Consider the following 21,816-nt stretch of genomic DNA (forward strand, 5'->3'; position numbering starts at 1 on the left):
GTCAATGAAAAAAACACAAAGCCCATCAAAACAACACTTAAAATTAAGGAAGGGGTCCTTGCACTATTCGTTCCCATTAGCAATAATGTACTCCTTTGCAAACAGCATGCTTCCTGTCATTCATTTAGTGAAACAATCTTAACGTAAACTCAGACGTGGCCATGCTTTTACACATATATGGAAAAACTTGGGGCATCCGGATGTACTCAATGCATTCTACAAAACAGTGAACATAACTCAGGTCATACTTGATATAAAATACTAGGGATGCATGAAAAGCACCTGCAGGTACTCCCCACATTTTGATTCGGCGTTGGCAGAACAGTTGCGCAGGTGTGAACAGGTTTCAACAGAAAACCTATTACAACAGACTAAGTGCACGAGGATTGTGAGGATACAGAACAGGGTACAGGAAAACTGACGGGTATCCAACTGGGGGGGGCTGTACAATCAAGGACTGAGGAGGAAAATTGCAAGCAGCAACTCACATCAGTTACTACAAATATGACAATTTAAAAGGTTAACAGTGCAGGGCGTGCCCAGTGCAGATGACATACAGTAAGTTTTTTTTGTGGACGACATATACCATGCAATTCTTATGCTCTAGAAGGAAATGATCTCCTCCAAAAAACTATTTGCGCAAATGCCATTATTTACAGAAGAAGCAATCAATGTGGACTTTACTGAGGTGGATAAACAACAACAAAAAGGCTGAAAGAAATTTGTCTCAGCATTCTGAATGTATTGCGGTTTACATAATCAAAAGCCTAGATTGGACACATGACCTGTTCAAGGAGAGAATCAGAGTTTGAGATTAGCAAAGGGCCTAGGTTTGATCATGCAATCAGCAGTGTAGGGGGCCTGCAGCAGCATTTTCTCCAGGAAAAGGAATTATTACAACGCTATTTTTTATTTGCTCAAAATGTTTACAACTCTTCAATAAAGACTTCCATGGACTCAATCATCCCTATAGGCAAAAAAAAATGTTATATATATATATATATATATATATATATATATATATATACACATACACACACACACACAATATATATATTGTGACGGATCTCAGATACCCCAGGTGGGCACATCCGCCAGACCTGTGTCTCCTGTCCTCCAAACGCACCCGCAGCCTGCAACCTCGCCATAACCAGCCCTTAACCCCTCAATCACGAGACAATCCACACAGGTGTTGAGGGTTAAACATCCAGAGCTTAAACTGTTTATTAAATTCCAAGACATACACTTTTACACAGAGCTAGGGACACTCCCCTTAGCCTTGTCTAAGAGGGGAGGGGGGGGGGGCAAGCAACAATCAATGAAAACTGAACATTTGTACATTGAAACAGTCTACAGATACCTAATGAATTTATGGTAAGCAGGCAGCCTCAATACACACCCCCTGCGGAGAGATGTCTGCAGTCCAGGCCATTGTCTATGTGTCATGAATCAACACAATTAGACACAGCAACAAGAGGGTGGGGAAGGGCTGTAACATTACATTACATCCATGCCAGCTTGTCCCGGGTCTCCAGTATCTTCTGGCCCATAGTCTGTCGGTAGGAGGCACGGGCACAGTTCTTTCCAAAACACACAGTGACAGTGGGTTCTGTCACATTATATATATATATACACACACACACACACACACACAAACACACAAAGCACCCTTTACCGCCTATAGAGCCTGGATGTGCAAATACCAAATATTACTAACACATTGACCCCTTGCTCAAGCGCCTTAAGGCCCTTTAAGTGTTTTTAGATGCTGGGAGGGGTTTATGATCATGTAACTGCTATCCATTGGCTGTCACATGATCGGAAAGCTCCGATCACAAGTAGTCATCTGAAGCTTTACGTTAACCGCCGGTAACTGTCGGCAAAGCTACATTTACAATCTGGTACGCAAATATGTGGTCAATCAGCGTCAAGGCCAACCCGCCGAGAGGCTGCATGTTTGCATACTGCTAGTGTCAGGACCTGGACTTGAACCTGAGACCTCAGCTGTGCCTGGCAATGAACCTTCTCACTGAGATATCTGAGATGCTGGACAGCGCCTTGTCAGATCCTTTAGACCAGTGTTTCTCAACTCCAGTCCTGAAGGCGCCCCAACAGGTCGTGTTTTCAGGCTCTCCATTATTTTGCACATTTGATCAGTTTCACTGCCTTAGTAATTACCACAGCGGTTTCATCTGAGGGGAATCCTGAAAAAAATTACCTGTTGGGGCGCCTTGAGGACTGGAGTTGAAAAACACTGCTTTAGACAACCTGATTACCAAGTTTTGTTTACATCACCTGATCAGCTGTCATTGGCTTACTCAGATCTGTGATCACCAGAGTCTCAGTGATCCCAGCGCGTAGGGGGCGTGTGCAAATGGGGGACACGTCTATTGATGAATGACGGCTACAGCGCGGACCCCTAGTGGTTAACCAAGCTATAGAAATCCCATATCCAAGTAGGATATATTACCATGCTCACTGTTACGGAATGCATACACAACACCATCTGATATGCTGAACTTTTCCAATGCACTTGAGGTGGGAGGCTCGAGACAAAAGTTGAACAACATGCACTGGTTTACATGAGGTGGAAATAACTTTTGATAAATAAATGGCATGTTGATAACGCTATAGGCATGGAATTCATCGAACAATAGCCACTTTATAGGGAATAAATTAATTCAACTAATATCAATGCATTCATTCCACAACATGACGAATCTTAATATTTGTGACTGCTTGATAATTGTATGCAAGATTTGTTTATACAATACATTCACCCACTGAGGTGCGTAATTAGCTACTGGTTACTGCAAGTCATTAATATAAAGTTAGCTCAAATATAGTGCACTATAATTATATATAGAAAGCTATTCACTGCAATATCTAGTATGCTATTATCTCCCAGGGGTTTACTGGTGGTAGTTTGTTTTTCTCTGAATGGATGGTTTTATTGTTATGTTACAATACAGTGATTTTTGTTATTTGCATTTCTGGATCAGGCTCTACTGATGGTAAAAGTTTGTGTTATTGATTTGCATATAGAGATGGTAAGGAGTCCTTGGTAGTTCCCTTTTTTTAAGAATTGTAAACCTTTTTGAACAAGGGTCTGTTTACATCAGGTGGATTGGACTGAACCTGGTGTGAGATTTTACTAATTTTCTGTCTCGGTGTTGACACAGGAAGCGAGAGAAAATTACACCAATTTTCTCAAAAAAAAAGTTTTAGTTGAAGTTGAGCTTTGTGTCAACATCGTAAAATTTAATATGTGGGGTTTGCAAAGCGTCACATGGCCTTTGTTGAACTAGAACACTGACCTGTGGACAAGATTATGTGCTACTGGGTCTCTTTAACATGAGGTGTGCCGCTGAAGTGACACCAATGGAGTAGAACGTGCAGCACAGGGAGACTCTGGCCAGACTATGGCCACCAAATGTATGAATTCACTCCTTTCTGAAAAATTGATTCTCTATTTTAGCATGGCAGGCCATTAAGTGAACGTCCCACTTAATGGTCTTCAACAGCATTAATGGCATACAGTACCATTTTAGTAACTGCTTACAGATGTTCAAATCTCATCCCAAAGAATCAGGAGGAATTCCCTCAAAGCGTCCACAAAAAAGGTCTCAACGCTTAGCTTGTCAAGATGACAGGAAAAAGGTTCCCATTTGTCTTTATCAAAGATGAGAGATCTGCTGGGTATGTTCAACCTATAGAACCATCTGCAAACCCCCACAGAGATACAAGCCAAGATAAAGCTCAAAACAAAAGTCATTGGGCCAGATCCACATAGATCGGCACCGGCGCAGCGTATCCAAGATACGCTACGCCGCCGTAACTTACTTGGCTTTGTTTCAAATCCACAATGAATTTGCGCCGTAAGTTACTGCGGCGTAGTGTATCTTTGGCGGCCGAATTCAAATCGGCGATTAGGGGGCGTGATTCATTTAAAATGAATGAACTGCGCATGCTCCGTTTCTTAATTTCCCGCCATGCATTGCGCGAAATGACGTCGCAAGGATGTCATTTTTTAAACTTAGACGTGACTTGCGTCCATCCCGATTCACGGACGACTTACGCAAAAAAAATAAAAAATTCAAATTTCGACGCGGGAACGACGGCCATACTTAACATGGCAAATCTAACCATACGCCGCAAAAAAACAGCTTTAACTATACGCCGGAAAAAGCCGACTAGAGACGACGTAAGAGAATGCGATGGCCGCGCGTACTTTTGTGGATGGTCGGAAATAGCTAATTTGCATACCTGACGCGGAAAACAACGCAAACTACACCCAGCGGGCGCCGAAGTATTGCATCTACGATCCGAAGGCGTACGAAGCCGTACGTTTGTCGGATCAAACCCAGATGCCGTCGTATCTTGGTTTGAGGATGCAAACTAAAGTTACAACGCGGGAAATTTGAAAGTACGCCGGCGTATCAGTAGATACGCCGGCGTACTCTCACTGTGGATCTGTCCCATTATTTCCAAACAATTAGAATAATGCGCTTTAATTAAAATCAACCAAATCACAATTTACTGTTGAGCAGTTTTGTGTCGGACCCAAGTTTAAATGTCTTTATACGGGAAAGGAATATAAACTGCATTGGCTGAGATCAGAGATATTGGAAACACGCTCCTTTTAAACCATGGGTAAAATGTAATCTTTAGATTGTGTTGTATGTGAAAACTGAAATCCCAGCTGTACCTAGATTGTTATAAGTTTTGTAGTTAACCTTGACAGGGGGATCTCACTCTGAGCATCCAGCTCTATTTCAGTCCACCTGGGAGATTTAGATGTTCTCAAAACACCTTTGTGTGTTCCAGCTCCCATGTTAACATTTCCCATGAATTAAAATCTAGAAGAGTTGGTAGGAAACCTTCCTAATTGATATAGCAGGTATATATACTACTTGGTAGCCCAGCAACGAGATCAAATCAACAGTGCCTGAGCAATATAGGAAACTGTAGTGGGTTTAATGCTCATCTGAAGTCTCACGCTTTTCACTTGTTACGTCAGGCTTCATAACAAGTAAAGAACATGGCAATTTATTTTAAGTATTTTTTTTCTATGCGTGTTTGCACTGTACTATAAAAGCTTTTCTGTGTCGGCAGCACACTGGAGAGCCAAACTGCTGCTCTCACACAGAACGTAGAAGAGTCAAGTTCTCCAGAGGTCCATCATTCCCCCAGCACAGTGCTTCAATCAACAATGCTGCTCAGAGAGTATTGGAATATTAGAGGATAGAAGTACCCTTAAGGAAGCTCAAGAGTTAGGTGGGATCTCAACTGTTATAGACATTTAGATTTGGATGTGTGTGTGTATCCTGAGGTACTGGAGGTAATGTTTGCAATCTCCAATCATATGCTCAGTATAAATTGGTCAGTTTTGTGATCCATTTCCTTTTATGGCAATTATGGTATTGAGTTACACTGTTAATTGAAAGATCTCACAAAGAAGATATGGTACGGAACACAACTGATGCAGAGGAGTATAAAACCTATTCAGATACATGTGTAAATTGTGCCTAAAATTAATTAATTAGATGCACATGAGCTGAAGGACAATAACTACATCGATAAGGGTCTCTGCATCTTTAATTTGCTTGTAAAAAATCAAAGTGAAACTCTAGACAAAAACACTATTTTCGGCGTCGGTTATGGATAGAGCAAGGGGAAAAAATCAGAACCTCTGTTGTGTTTTTATTGCTGTCTGTATCCATGCCAGGCAAATTTCCCCTAACTTTCTGTCCCAGGTAGACAAATTGCCCTTGAAACTGGTGGGTACACAGATAGCAAGAAGACCCAGACAGAGGTCTAACCCTACCCTTTCGCAAACTAACACTTAAAAATAAAAATTGTCTGACATTCTTTTGCAGCCAAGCTTTCTTACCCAATTCTGATTGCCATACAAGTAATTCTGTAATTGAATACCGTTGACAAAAAAAAAACACACACCTTTCAATCCCTCATTGGTTCCCAACATAATAATTTTGAGGATGAATTGCATGTGACCAGTTCTATAAAATACGGCATCCCCCGTAGGTTCCAATACAATACAGCTTTGCAAAGAACAGAGTCCAACTCTTTAGCTACCCCCCCAGTTAAAAGCATGGACTTGTCTTATTTTGGTCCAAAAATTTAATTTTGAGACATGAGAAAAGGATTTTACGGTTCCGTTCTAGAATGTGGTCATGTCCTGACCTACGCTGCCTTTCTAAAAATCTTGGCCTACATATATTTGGAGGGGGGATGGGGGGTTTAGCTTGGGAAAACATTCATTCACATATTAGAGCTAACCAAAAAGCAGAAGAAGAGTAAACAAATGCAAAAGCCCATCTGGTAAATAAAATATCAAAGGTATCAAAAAGGGTTTGGATACATCTGTAAGCATACAGAAAACCCTTTAAATTTTTTTAAAACTAGATTAAGAAAATACCTATATATATATATATATATATATATATATATATATATATATATATATATATATCTCTCAATTAAAAAATTAAAATCTGTAGCGTCATGTTCAAAGTTATTTTCTATCCCTCTGTACTACCGTTTAGATATTAACATGTTTATGCTTCTCGGCGTTTCCAATAATGGTCTGTACTAAACCCCCACCAAGAAACATTTTAGATCCCCTAATTTTGATGGTGTTTTAAGGATAAGGCTTTTAGATATAACAAAAAACAAATGGCACTCTTATGTGCAACACATCCTACAGCTTCCATTAATTTTCACAGAGTGAAATAAAAAAGGTTAACGTGTAGTTTTGGTGGTTTTGCAAGGCATAGGAAGCAACAGGGTTACCATGGAATTTTCTGGTCAAGACATATTTGTCTAAAATGCAATTAATATAATCTAGTGGTCAATGGTTTCTATGTCAGGACATCTCCTCCGAGACTTTTCTTCAAGCAGGGCAATTAATATAATAAAGTGACGGGTTCTCCCAAGTACCCGCCCATATGATACTTGCCTTCCCTGCTGACCTAACAACTGCTGTGTAAGCTGCATGTCTGATGGATTTAGAGCTTACACAATGTTAACTTCCTCCTGCTCATCAGCTCACACTGTTTGGGCATGGCAATTGGTCACTCAGACCAGGTACTAAGGTCGTGAAAAAGATTATACGCTCCCCATATCTGCAAGGATTGGGGATCTGCTGAGGGTTCAGAGGTAGCAATGGGCAAAGTGACAGATTCCCTTTCAGCAAAATCAGGAAGGTGAGGAGTGTAAAAGTTGATTAGGTAAAAGTCTGTAGTGGAGGGTAAAATATACAGCTAAAAAGAAGCGAGGAGGAGCGGGGTGGGGAAAGGCAGCCAATTATCTAAAAATGGACAACAGCACTCAGAAGAGGCTCTTAACCCAATCCAATGTTCTATCCTATGAAGAGCGATTGGTTGGCAAATGTCCTAGACAGGGCATTGCCATCTGATGTGACCAAATATAGGCTATTTCACATCATTGGCTATTTCAAGACAAATAGAAAGAGAAAAATTTCCTAAAATGGACACTTGTTAATTTTAGAACATCTTCCTTCCATCTGTTTTGCAGAGACAGGTCAACTGTTAGGACTTCATGAACCTCATTGGAGAAGTTATTATACGAAAAAGCTTGGGTGCTCTTTTATTATCACACCCTATGTGCCTGAAGTTGTGTCATGATGGATAAGATGTGGACGAACAGAGGGGGACCGAGGTGAAGACAGCAGAATTACCTGATTAAGTGATAACTGTGAGATGCCATAATGCAGCAAAGAGAAAGAGAGGAGGAACATGCAAAGACCGTTATGAGATTCAACACAGAAAGAAAGCACAAGGTTAGTCATTGTTCAAACATTTGGCCCGACTATGAAAGTAGTGGAAAGCAGAGGCGGACATTTTGAAATGTTGACAATTTCAGAGACTCTGATTTTCCACACTGGAGCAGAATCCAGAAATGATTTGCTACAACTACTAGGTGATGGGATAAAATGTTGATACAAATACTGTAATGACCATATTTGTAGGTGACCCCATTTTCTAACAGTTTTTAGGAGAATGGAAGGTGGCAATTTTGTTGGTGACTCAGCTCTGTACCAACGTTCATAAAAATGGTAGTATGGAGGTTATTTATGAAGGTGGTAAATTTTGTAGGTGACCTAACTCTGTACCAATATTCATAATATTGAAAGCAGTACTAAAGTACCTTATGATGGTGGCCATTTTCTAGGTCACCTGATACTGTACAACGATTAATGAGTGTGGACTTGGTATTGAAGATCCCCACGAAGGCTGCCATCTTGTAAGGCAGAAAAGAGCTGGGGAATTTCCAGACATCTGTGCCCTCATTGAGCCATTTTACGGTTTCCAGTAAATTCACAATAAGCTTCAGCTCACAAAATGGTATATAAATTTGCTGATTTCTCAAGAACATCAGAAGGTTTATATCAAAGCAAAACCTAAGCTAAACTTTATATCAAAGCTGGGAAAGGGCAAGAGGAAGCAAATCAACAGCATATAATAAAGTAAAATGTAAAAGCGGGGGTTCACCCAAAAATCAACTTTCTGACATTAGATCCAGCATACTGCTGACATCTGCAGTATGCTGTTTTTCTGTATTTTGTACTTATCGTTTTATCAGCCTTTGTTATCCGGCTCCGAGCTGGGATTCCTTCCGGGTATAGGCGTTCCTAAGCCAAGCGGAGTTGATTGACGGGCTGCTAAAGCGCGTCACGCGTTCCAAAAATACTCGAAGTGACACTCGAGTGTTTACGGCGCTGCGCAGTCAGCTCTACACGGCAGGCGCCGTAAACACCTGAGTGTGACTTCGGGTATTTTCGGAAGGCGTGACGTGCTTTAGCAGCCCGTCAATCAAATCCGCTTGGCTTAGGAACGCCTATTCCCCACAGAAATCCCCTCTCGGAGCCGGATAACAACGGCTGATAAACGATAAGTACAAAAAAAAAAAAACAGCATACTGCAGATGTCAGCAGTATGCTGGATCTAATGGCAGAAAGTTGATTTTTGGGTGAACCTCCGCTTTAAGAACACTGCCACATCAACACAATTGAACGTGCAATGTCTGGAGTGACAATTGTTAGGTCTATGAATTTCACCAGACATCCATCAATCTTTTTCAGAGGAATAATTGGTCATCTACAAGGAGTTTTTTTCCTGTCAGGACTAAAGTCTCCATTAGGACAGAAATTGGGGTTCTCTGGTGCCTCTCCTCAATGGCTTGATTGGGTGATATATCCATTTTTCATCTGCCTAGACTTCAGCTCTTAACATTTAGCCATTGTGTCATACCAATGTTTATATCTAGCTTAGAATGAGGAAGGTCTTTGAATTTCTAGATTTCTATCTTTGATTCACCTCTATAAACATTTTTGTTTATAGAGGTGAATCAAAGATAGAAATCTAGAGTAAGAAAGATTTGTGACTAAATATGGAAAAGGAAAGCAATCGAATTATCATCAGCATGATAGCTCAAGGAAATTTTAACAAATATTGCTTCCTTGTAATATGTTTACAAAACCATAACTAACCTTTCAAAGATGCAGGTGGTATAATTATTTATGGTGTTCACATGATAATGCTCACACTCGCTCATTGTTTTATTCATTTTTTTGCTTGTTGTTTTTTAACAGACAGCTACCATAAAAATTAAGGACACCCCAAAAATGTTATAGCTACACCACCATAACAATGGTTGCCACACTATATGTGGGAGGCATTTACCCATAAGCCAGGCCCCACATCTTGACAGTTGAGTACACTACTCTTACTTTGCTGTAGCGCCATATATTTTATTTGTGCATTCGTTTTTTTTTTCCTGAACGCCTTTTAGGCCAGTTATCAACTAGCCTAGAGAGAAGGTATACCAGGATGAAATCGGTTATAGATCCACATGCAGGGCTCTGTTGTATGACAAGCTAAATCAGAAAACAGAAGGGAACCATGTGCAGCTCTCGGACAGCAAGAGAAAGGAAAAGGGTAAAATGTTGCATTTACAATTTTGCTTTGATATAAAAAAAGGAAGTAAAACATTCCTTTGTTATTCTGTATTAATTGCTCAGTTACCAATTCCATTTTTAAAGTACCCTGATATGACTTATATAGGCCATACAAGTGATTTAGTTGACATAAAGAGTATTAAAATAATACAACACTTACTTCTGTAATACAAAAATGCCTATAATTACAGTGAATGAGATCAAGTCTGTAGTGATCCAAATGAGAGAATATTCTTCTGGAGGCTGCAAGATACAAAAGGCAGGAACAAATATCAGCATAGCTGAAATGATGTACAGGAACCTTTTACTAGCATATACAGGTCTGCTACACCAAGGAGTAATAGAACATACAGTAACAGTCAGGTTGAGAAAAAGAGAGACCATTGAGTTCAACCAGTAATAGAAAACCCATAAACAGAACCATATAGCCACATCTGATTGAGATAAAGGCAAAACCCTTGTAAGCCATGTTCCAATTGGGGGAAAAAAAAAATTGTTCCAGAACCCCTAATGCAATTGGAAATTCCCTGGACCAACAATGTATGGCGTCAATACTTATAAATGACAACTACGTATGCTTCTGAACACCAGCATGCAGGGATGGAGGCGTTTTACTTTTTTTTTTTATTCCAAATCACAGGAAATGTAAATATTCCTTGTAATAGAAATAAGGCATGATAGGACCACTTTATGGAGACCCCGAAACTCTCCTCTACCCTGAAAAATATGAGATAAAAAAAATGGCAGCCTTTATATCCGCCCTAACTTGAAGTGATGTAATGCCATGGTTTCTGGTCTCCTAGACCAGCCTTTTTCAAAGAAAAAAAAAAGTCTCAACTGATGGCCTATAAAAATAGGATTTTTTTGGTCATATTTACCTGTAAAATCCTTTTCTTGGAGTACATCACAGGACACAGAGCAGCCATAATAATGACTATATGGGTTATACGCCACCTACTGGTGGATGGACACTGGCAAAACAGGAAGTATAACCCCTCCTACACAGGAAGGACCTCAGTTTTGTAGCAAAGCAATGAATATCCCAAAAATGATGGGAGGGACCTCTGTCTCATGATGTATTTCAAGAAAAATTATTTTACAATCCCAAAACATACTGTGGCCAAAGCAGTATCCTCCATGGCATATCAAGCCATCTGGTAAAATTCTGTGAATGTATGAGCAAAAGACCATGTAATGGCATTAAATCCTGAGCCATCAGTACTATAAATATTAGTGTGATGACCACAGGAGTATACCCTTTGATCAAGTCGCATGTGAGTGAAGAAACACGTCAGTGCAAGGCTTGTGATGTCATCACATCGTTTGTAGGAAGTACACGAAGTACACGATCTCCCATGAGGGCAGCAGGGCCAAGGACTTGCAGACGATTTTGGGACCCCGGGGACAGATCTGTAAGTTCATCACCTGTATGCACCAGGGATAGCGCATTCGTAAATGTGAGTGGAATAGCTGCTTGTGTTTTAAACAAATTTTGTTTTACAGTATTACACTATGCTGTGTCCCCCACGCCCCGCTATTCACGGCAGAACAACGCACCCATTTTAAAAAGGCAAGATGGCGCTGGGACACGGACATAGCTGCAAAAAAAATTTAGTGGTGATTAAACACCACCAAAAGAAAGCCCCATCTACCTCAATAAAATTATGCATTTAATTTGGGTACAGTGCTGCCTGACTGAGTAATTGTAATTCAAATTGTGGCAGCTCTAAAAAAAATGTCAGGTATTGAGGTGGTTAAAGTGATTGTAAAGTCTCTTTTTCTATAAAAATAAACATGTTATACTTACCTGCTCTGTTGCAGTGGATTTGCACAAAGCAGCCTCCTCTTCTCTGGTCCCTTTTCTGTACTCCTGGGCCCTCCCTCCAGTCGAGTGCCTCCACAGCAAGCAGCTTGCTTTGGGGGCACCCAAGCAGAGTCACAGCTCCCTGTCCCCATTTAGGCACAGAGCTGCGGTTCAGCTCTGCCCCCTCTTTCCTGATTGACTGGCTTTGATTGACAGCAATGGGAGCCGTTGCTGTGTCTCTTCATGCTTAAAATGCATCAAGATAAACAACCTTCTGACTTTACAACCAAAAGAAACAGTGCATCAGTGCTACCACCTAGAGGAGGAATATAAGCACTACTCAGTTTAGGAATGACGACTTACCAATATCCAGACAGGAGAAGGCACCTTACTAAGAATATGTGAAGCATCTGAGGTAACGGACGGAACCCCAGCACACCACAGCACCGAGAACAGCCAGGGTTCGTTGACGACGTATGTGTTGAGAGTTAGGTTGTGTGACTGGTATTCCCTGTTAAGAGGGGAACAGAAAAGTGAAATTACAGAATATAGAGAGATGCCTGCTGGCTGGAAATAGAGAGACTATTGATTGCAACAAAAATCTGTCTATAAGATTAATCCTTTTAATGCATGCTACTCGTATATAAAAGTCTCTTGTGTAGAAATCCAAAACAGACTTGCTGGATGTCACCACCTTAGATCTGATTTCAGCAGCCCCAGCAGGCACGCAAGTGATACTCAATAGTCTTCCCTTTTGCTCTCACTCCAGCAACTACATAAAAATGTTAAAAGTGGAGTTCCACCCAAAAATTTAACTTCCGCTTTAAGTGCTGGTGACCTCCTGATGTGCCACATTTGGCATGTAATTTTTTTTGAAGGGGGGGAGGGGGGAGGAGTGGGTGCCCTGTTTTTACAGGCACCCAGCTCCCACTTCCTTCCCTGGTGGCGGCGGCGCCGGAAGGTTACCTCTCCCCTCCCTGCAATCTTCTGGGACACGTCACAGGTCCCAGAAGGTTGCCCAGCAATTCACCTCGCTCAGCACACGGCTGGCTGTGAAGCCACAGCCAGGCGCCCAGTTAGAATGCCGAGGAAAGGAGGGTGGAGAGGAGCAAGGTTTCCTGCTTCCGCATGGCTGGACTGTGGGGCAGATGAATGTCTGATTATTAAAAGTCACCAGCTACACTTTTTGTAGCTGCTGACATTTACATTGGTGGAATTCTGCTTTAAGTGAAGAGGTGAGGATTGGAGGAGTTAGGCCAGCAGAGACTATGCTTCAAGGTAGCCTGTGTATAAATACATCATACAGCACCACTTCTGCTCAAAGAGGGACAGGGTGCAGTGTGCCTTGAAAAGGTATTCATACACCTTCAAATTTTCCACATTTTGTTATGTTACAACCAAAAACAAATGTATTTTTTGGGGGTCCATAATTGTGAAGTGGAAGGAAAATTATAAAAGGGTTCAACTTTTTTTTACAAATATCTGAAAAGTGTGGCGTTCATGTGTATTCAGCCCCCTTTACTCCGATACCCTTAGTAAATAGAGTTCACCTGTGTGTAATTTAATCTCAGTATAAATACAGCTGTTCTGTAAAGTCCTCAGAGGTTTGTTGGAGAATCTTAGTGAACAAACAGCATCATAAAAGCCAAGGAACCCACCAGACAGGTCAATAAAGTTGTGGATAAGTTTAAAGCAAGGTTAGGTTAAATAAAAAATATATCCCAAGCTTTGAACATCTCACGGAGCTCTGTTCAACCCATAATCCGAATCTGGAAAGAGTATGGCACAACTGCAAACCTACCAAGACATGGCCGTCTATCTAAACTGACAGGCCGGGCAAGGAGAGCATTAATCAGGGAAGCAGCCAAGAGGCCCATGGTAACTCTGGAGGAGCTGTAGAGATCCACAGCTCAGGTGGGAGAATCTGTCCACAGGAAAACTATTAGTCGTGCTCCCCACAAATCTGACTTTTATAGAAGAGTGGCAGGAAGAAAGCCATAAGTCGTCCCAATTGCAGTTTGCAAGAAGCCATGTGGGGGACACAGCAAACATGTGGAAGAAGGTCCTCTGGTCAGATGAGACCAAAATTGAACTTTTTGGCCTAAAAGCAAAACACTATGTGTGTCAGAAAATAAACACTGCACATCACCCTGAACACACCTTCCCTACCGTCAAACATGGTGGTGGCAGCATTGTGCTGTGTGGATGCTTTTCTTTAGCAGGGACAGGGAAGCTGGATGGAGCCAAATACAGGGCAAGCTTAGAAGAAAACTTGTTAGAGTCTGCAAAAGACTTGAGACTGGGGTGGAGGTTCACCTTCCAGCAGGACAACAACCCTAAACATACAGCCATCACTACAATGGAATGGTTTAGATTAAAGCATATTCATGTGTTAGAATGGCCCAGTCAACTTCCAGACCTAAATCCAATTTAGAATCTGCGGTAAGACTTGAAAATTGCTGTTCACAGACGCTCTCCATCCAATCTGACAGAGCTTGAGATATTTTGCAAAGAAGAATGGGCAAAAATGTCCCTCTCCAGATGTGCAAAGCTGGTAGAGACATCCCCAAAAAGACCTACAGCTGTAATTGAAGAGAAAGGAGGTTCTACAAAAAGTATTGACTCGGTGGTGGGCTGAATACAAATTTACCCCACACTTTCCACATATTTGTAAAAAAAATATTGAAAACCATTTATCATTTTCCTTCCACTTAACAATTACGTGCCACTTTGTGTTGGTTTATCACATAAAATCCCAATAAAATACATTTACATTTTTGGTTATAACATGGCAAAATGTGGAGTACAGTATATACTGTATGTGCCATATCTGTGGGATCCCTCTGGAAGCTGGAAAAATTACAGAGATCGCCACTAGCTTTCAGATCCTGTGCTGAACAGCTGCCCTTCTGCAGTGTGAGCAAAGCGGGTCGCTTTCTTGGTGTGGGTGCCATTTAAAGAACACTTTGCATTTTCAGAATGTGTTCTTTAATCCTGTCCTCAGGGCCCACTAACAGGCCAGGTTTGCAAGATAACTGAAATACATCACAGGTGATATCATTTGCTCCTAAGTGATTGCAGTATTCTAGTCTGCATCTCCCCAATACATAAAACCTGGCCTGTTAGTGGGCCCTTAGGACAGGGTTGATGACTGCTCTAAATGGCTTTCTTGCTGAGTGAGCAACATCCTGTGTTCAATATGCAGCATAAAAGACAGTCGGCACAGGGTGCAAAAGCTAGAAGAGCTTTCTATAGTAGTGGTGTTAACTACAGTAATTTCTAGATCCCACAGGTATTGCACAGAGTGGGTATAGAAAAAAAGACTCTCCGCCCTCCCACCCCCTCCCTAATCACACAAGAAAAACAGACAATTTTTGTTTTATCCAGCTCTATTTACTGATGCAATATTCTTTTTACCTTAATGCATAGAATGAAGATAATGCCTCTACAACTCCTTTAACCGCTTGCCAACCAGCCCCCGTCATTATACTGTGGCAGGTTTGCACGATCCCACAAACTGTCGCAGCTGTACGTTAGTCCCTTTAAGCAGGATAGCAGGTGTGGGGGAGCGCGCCCGCTGCATCACGGGGGTACCGATGGTCACGATGACCGCCAGCTTTGAGCGATCGTGGCCATGAGAGGCAGAACAGGGACGTGTCTGTGTAAACACACAAATCCCTATTCTGCGAGTAAAGACAGGATTGTGAGTTCCTAATAGCTAGGAACCACAATCTTTAATTTCCCTTAGGTCAGTCCCATCCCCCTACAGTTAGAACACACACACTAGGGAACACAAACCTTTGATCGCCTCCTATTGTTAACCCCTTTCCTGCTGGTGACCTTTTTACAGTAATCAGTGCCTTTTTATAGCACTGATCGCTGTATAAATGCCAATGGTCCCAAAAATGTGTCAAAAGTGTCCGATGTGCCTGACATAATGTCGATTCCCGATAAAAAGTGCAGATCACCGCCATTACTAGTAAAAAAATAAAAATAAATAAAAATGCTATAAATCTCTCCCCCATTTTATAGACGCTATAACTTTTGCGCAAACCAATATACGCTTATTGTGATTCTTATTACCAAAAATATTTCGAAAAACACATATCGGCCTAAAACTGAGAAAAAAATTGCTTTTAAAAATAAATTGGGGATATTTATTATAGCAAAAAGTACAAAATAGTGTTTTTTTTCAAAATTGTCACTCTTTTGTTTATGGCACAACAAATATCACAGAGATGATCAAATACCAAAAGAAAGCGCTATTTGTGGGAGAAAAAGGACGTCAATTTTGTTTGGGTACACAAAGGTGTTCTGGACAATTGAGACTAAAACTCTCAACACCAAACGCTATGTCTGGCGAAAATCCAATACAGCTCACTATTCAAATAACTCCATTCCTACAGTAAAGCATGGAGGGGGGTAATATCCTGTTATGGGGGCGTTTTTCTGGACTGGAGAATTCGTGAGGATAGAAGGAAAAATGAATAGGGAAAAATACCACCAAATTCTTGAGGAAACTCTGCCAGAAAGTTGTCAATGGGAAGAAGGTTTACCTTCCAAAATGACCACACAGTGGTTAAAAGAGAAAAAGGTGAATGTCCTTCCATGGCCTAGTCAGAGCCCAGACTTAAACCCCATTGAAAATCTGTGGAAAGACTTGAAGACTGCAGTCCACAAATAGTTACCATCAAATTGAACTGAACTTGAGCAGTTCTGCAAAGAAGAGCGGGCAAATATTGCAAAGTCTAGATGTGAAAAGTTAGTAGAGATAAATCCCAACAGACTAAAGGCTGGAATTGAAGCAAAAGCTGGTCCAACAAAATACTGACACAAGGGGGGGGGGAATCCTTTTTCCAACTCAGTGATTCTGTTTTTTTATTTATTTCTAAAATGTGGGTGCTCACTCACTTGGATGTCATAAGTTGCACTATTAAATACAGATAGAGAAGCCAAAAAACTGCCAGTCTTCCTTTTAGGCTGCAAAGCAACAAAATTATTTTTCTATACCCACTGTACATACTTCTATGGATTCAAGCTGGACCAATGCAACTGTATAAAAATCACCATACCTGGAATTTAGCTGCAAGGAGTCCTTGCTGAGAACCACAAATGAATCTCACCTGATGTCTTCTTGGTCGACCTCAGTATACCTCAGGTTAACAAAGGTGATGTATCTGTCCTTTAAGTATTGTGGATCTCTCTTCACACTGGATGCCTGCTGGAATCCTGGAGCCAGCTGTCTGACTAATGTTCTCTCGTGGTCAGAGAGCCAAACAACCTAGGGGGAAACAAATGTCAAGACATCTTCACTCACAGGAAGTAAACACAACTAAAAGTCCTGGTTATACATAACCATTGTTTCATCAACATGCAGAGTAGGGCAGAGTCTCCTTCAAGTGGTTGTAAAGTCTCCCTGATCCCCACTGGTAGATAATGCTATGTTCCCCAGTGTTTTTTTTTTTAAAGCCGCTCTGTACCATAGCACCAATGGGCACTCACGTGACTGCCCGGCTCTCTCCTATCCCAGGCTGACAGCTACAGTGGGAGGGGCTGAGAACTCCCACTGATGTCCACGAGGAGGGGGAGAGGAGAGAGCCGGCGGTCACATGAGCACCTGTCGGTGCTATGGAAGAAGGTACATAGGAGACTTTTTTATTCACACACACTGGGGAAGATAGCATTATCTAACAGAGGGGATTGGAGAAGCTTTACACTGGTATTGTATCATCGGGAGGGGGGGGGGGGGGGGATCAGGGAGCTGAGAGGCAGTAGGAGGACAGCGCATGACTGCAGATGACGGAGGCATGTAAACTGACCATGGTGTTTTAGGACTCAGAACCCAGCCACCATAAACCGTGTCAGTTTACAGAGGGGAAGGCAGAACCAGGCAGGATCAGCCAGGTATTTCATGTGAAAGAAGAGGCCAAATGGCACAGCACAAGCACTGTGCTGTATGACATGCTTTAAAGGAACAGGATCTATTTATTTTTTAGGGTTACAAACACTTTAAACCCTGGCCCTTTAAAGTGGAACATTGGGTAATAAAATGGGCACACAGCTTTGTCTCTTCTGTATTAAAACAACCTACCTGCTTGTACACGCAGCTCACTGTAAAAATTCAGCCATGCGGAAGCCGACAGAACTGATGTCATCTCTGCTCAGCCAATGAAAGCGGCTGGTGTTTAATACCCAGAAGCCAGTCACTTAAATAGGTGAGCGACTGGCAGGGAGCTCCAGGGCGTTGCATCATTGGAGCCAATGTGAGTATAATTCTGCCTTAAGAGGTTCTGAAAGACGGACGAAGGAGGCAAGTTCCCGATTATGTGATCGGCTCATTGGTCACATGATCAGGACCCTTACCCAGTGAATCACCGACTATAAATGGTGACCGGGAATTGTCAATGATGGCTCATTCCTTGTGCTGAGAGCGAGCGGTGAGCATGCACTTGGCAAAGAACAGTGGAGTCGGCTGATGGTTGTGTGTGTAACCGGCGTTAAGACCACCTCACCGTGGGCAGGCAGATGTGCAACAACTGCGGGAAGAGGTTAAGAGTTTTAACCACTTTCCGCCCGGTCAATAGTGAATTGACGTCCGGGAAGTGTTTTTTTCCCTGTTCGTCTTTCAGGACAGGTACTGTAGAGAGACACAGGCTCCTCCCCTCACAGGAAACACCGCCTTCCAATTAAGAATTTAAGCCTCATCCTCCCTCAGCTCCTCAGTTTTATGGTGTTTCCTCCGGAGGGGAGACACCGCTTGGGGCCAAGGGCCAGACAGCTGGGGAAGCTGAGGCCAGTATTCCTGAGAGGGGGGACCTGTTCTCCCTGGGATCAGGGCTATTTTTTAAGTGCATGGCGTCCTGGTTGACTGGGGAAGTCACTTACCCAGGACATCGCCGTGTAGCGTCCCGCGGACATTCCTGGGGTGGATTCAGCCGCGGAGGCCTATTTACTAATCGCACAGGGGTGGCGCTGCAGGCGGGGTGCACGCTCCCTGTGAGAATTCACAGTCGGCCAGGAAGCTGGGCCGGACTGGAGGACGAGTGACGTCAGTTCCGGGGGGGGGCGGGCACTTCCGCCGGATACGCGTCATTGGTCCCGGACGCTGCAGTGTAAAAAGGCCTGACGCTGGGCTGGTGCGGCCTCTCTCTTCTCAGCCGTAGGGTCGGCGTTTTTGCAGGCAGTCGCGACCACATTCCTCAGCGAGATGTCGGAAGCAGAGGCTTCCCGTGCACCTCCGGATGACGACAGCACCAGCCACTCTAAGGTAAGGAGAACCCTGGGGTGGTGTTCCCTTATCATGTTGTACAGCTTCACTGGTGATTTTTTTGTTTTCTTCTCCTGGTGGTCGGGGAGTTTGTTAGTGTAGTGTGTCTGGAACCCTGGTGGTGGTTGGTCCTAGAACACTCCTGGTGGTTACCTGTGTTATGCGCTGGTCTCTCTTTTAATCTAGCCTCCACTTTCTTCTGTGTTTTTCAGAAATCCATAGAAAAATCAGCCCACAGCAGGAAGAAATGCCCTTCCTGCAGATCTTCACTTAGTGAGAGTTGGAACAAAGCACTTTGCAGGAGATGTATTGAGGGGCTGGTTAAAGAAAGGGAGGCAGAGCAGGCATCTGAATTAGCAGCTTCTATGAAAGAGCTTTCTGGCACCTTTCAATCGTTTAAAGATATTTTTGCTAATTTTCAACTGCCCCAAAGCAGCCCTTCTGTAGCGCAACAGGTAATTCCACCGAATCCTGAGGTTCTTCCCTCTGGGAGTAGAGAGAAACCTGCGGATATCAGAGAGGATGCTGAGGAGGAGCAAGACAGTGCCGCTTCTAGCTCCCAAGAGGAGTCAGATAGTGAGAAGACAGAGGCAGGGCCCTCAAAAGTCTCTCGCTACAAGCTTTCCCTTGAAGAGGTGGAAGAGTTATTGGAAACTATCCACGCTACTTTAGGGATAGTTGAGGAGAAAAAGACACCGTCACTCCATGACCAGATGTACAGTGGTTTGGGAGAACAAAAGAAAAGGGTTTTTCCAGTCCATGAAGTACTGGTCAATGCCATCAAAAAAGAATGGCAGGACCCAGAGAGGAAACCTTTCTTCTCAAACTCTTTGAAGAGGAGGTTTCCTTTTTCTGAAGAGGAGGCTTCAGTGTGGAACAAATCCCCCAAACTAGATGCTGCCTTTTCGCAGGTATCCCGACATACGGACTTGACGTTTGAGGACATGGGGGTCCTTTCAGACCCCATGGACAGGCGGATGGATTCGCTATTAAAAAAGTCCTGGGATGCTTCCCAGGGGAACCTTAAGCCAGCTATGGCAGCAACAGTGGTGGCCCGTAATCTAGAGCATTGGCTCTTACAGATTAAGGCACATATTGAGGCCGGAACGCCTAAAGAGACTATACTTTCCTCTTTTCCAACTTTACTGAGTGGCGTGCGGTATTTAGCGGACGCCTCAGCAGAGTCAATCCGCATGTCTGCCAGGTCTGCAGCTCTATCTAATTCTGCAAGAAGAGCTCTCTGGCTCAAGACATGGCAGGGGGATAGCGCCTCAAAGGTTAAATTGTGCGGGATCCCCCTTACAGGAGACTTATTATTTGGGCCAGGCTTGGAGGCTGTCTTAGATCGTACAGCCGACAAGAAGAAGGCTTTCCCCTTAAAGAAAAAATTTGGGGGACAGGCAAAGAAAAAATTCTGGACCCAAAAGAAGGTGGAAGTCCCCAAACCTGAGGGAAAGAAAAAGTTTTGGGGACCAAAAGGGAAAGGCCGTGCCGGGGCGCTTTTTCGTGCTCCTGAACAGCCCCAAAAACCTCAATGACGGAGTCAAGGTGGGAGGAAGGTTGGGGGCCTTTCTCCCACAATGGGAGACGATCACCAGCAACCAATTTGTGCTGGGGATCATAAGGAGAGGGTACAGACTAGAGTTCTCAAGTCCCCCCCCCATCCAGACTCTTAGTCACCAATTTGCCCCAGTGCAAAGAGAAATCTGTGGCTCTGATCTCCTCTCTTCAGGAGTTGGAGGATCAGGAGGTGGTAGTTCGGGTTCCATCGGAGGAGATAGGAAAGGGCTTCTACTCCCACATATTTGTGGTCCGCAAGCCTTCAGGGAAATTCAGGCTTATACTGAATTTAAAACCTCTAAACACCTCGGTCACGTACAAACGGTTTCGGATGGATTCCATCTATTCCGTGAGGACACTCCTCCTTCCGAACTGCTTCATGGCATCCATAGATCTAAAGGATGCCTACCTACACATCCCAATAGCGGAATGCCATCAGAGATTTCTCAGACTGGCCGTGAGGTCCAGAGAGGGGACGTTTCACCTGCAATTCAAAGCACTCCCCTTCGGGCTCTCCTCTTCCCCCCGCATATTCACCAAAGTGATGGTACTAGCCTTTCTACGTCTCAAGGGCATCCTGGTGGTAGCTTACCTGGACGATCTGCTATTTTTTGCAGACTCCCCGACACGGTTGTCCCAGGACCTCCAGGTTGCAAAGGGGATTCTGGAAAACCTAGGTTGGTTACTCAATCTGGAAAAATCCAGCCTGACACCCTCCCAAAGAGTCACTTTTCTGGGATATGTACTGGACTCAACCAGACAGATGACTTTTCTCCCAATAGAAAAAGTTCAGAAGGTGGACAATGTAATATCACTTCTTCAGAGCAGTGGCCAGCTTCCGATAAGGAAAGTCATGTCAGCTCTGGGGTTATTAACATCTTGTCTTCCTGCAGTGCAGTGGGCGGGTCTGCATTTCCGACCTCTACAACTGTTCATACTGAACATTTGGGACCACAAACCGGAATCCTTGGATTCCCTGATATCCATACCGGTTCACATCAAGAGGTCCCTTTGGTGGTGGAGGAAGGGGGCGAATCTTTTACAGGGCCTGGATTGGATCTCCCCGATCTCCAGAACAGTGACAACAGATGCCAGTGGCTCCGGTTGGGGAGCACACCTGGACTCCCTTCTGACACAGGGTCGCTGGGCAAAAGAGGACTCGCAAAAATCTTCGAATTGGAGAGA

The 21,816-nt window shown here is 43.2% G+C and overlaps 1 protein-coding gene across 5 annotated transcripts in view; it reads right to left on the bottom strand.

The window, feature by feature from the left end:
- GDPD5 (glycerophosphodiester phosphodiesterase domain containing 5) overlaps positions 1–21,816 on the bottom strand; it is a 352,873-nt gene that overhangs the window by 11,972 nt on the left and 319,085 nt on the right. For 3 of the 5 annotated variants that reach the window (XM_040340040.1, XM_040340043.1, XM_040340041.1), the window contains exons 12-15: positions 16,928–17,085; positions 12,168–12,315; positions 10,161–10,243; positions 7,721–7,735 (exon numbers count right to left, since the gene is read on the bottom strand). In XM_040340040.1, the coding sequence (XP_040195974.1) occupies positions 7,721–7,735; positions 10,161–10,243; positions 12,168–12,315; positions 16,928–17,085 (404 nt within the window). The remainder of the gene's footprint in view (positions 1–7,720; positions 7,736–10,160; positions 10,244–12,167; positions 12,316–16,927; positions 17,086–21,816) is intronic. The other 2 variants (XM_040340042.1, XM_040340044.1) reach the window with 1 other exon arrangement.

The sequence above is a fragment of the Rana temporaria genome, chromosome 2, assembly GCF_905171775.1.
Source record: "Rana temporaria chromosome 2, aRanTem1.1, whole genome shotgun sequence".
Taxonomy (NCBI): Eukaryota; Metazoa; Chordata; class Amphibia; order Anura; family Ranidae; genus Rana; species Rana temporaria.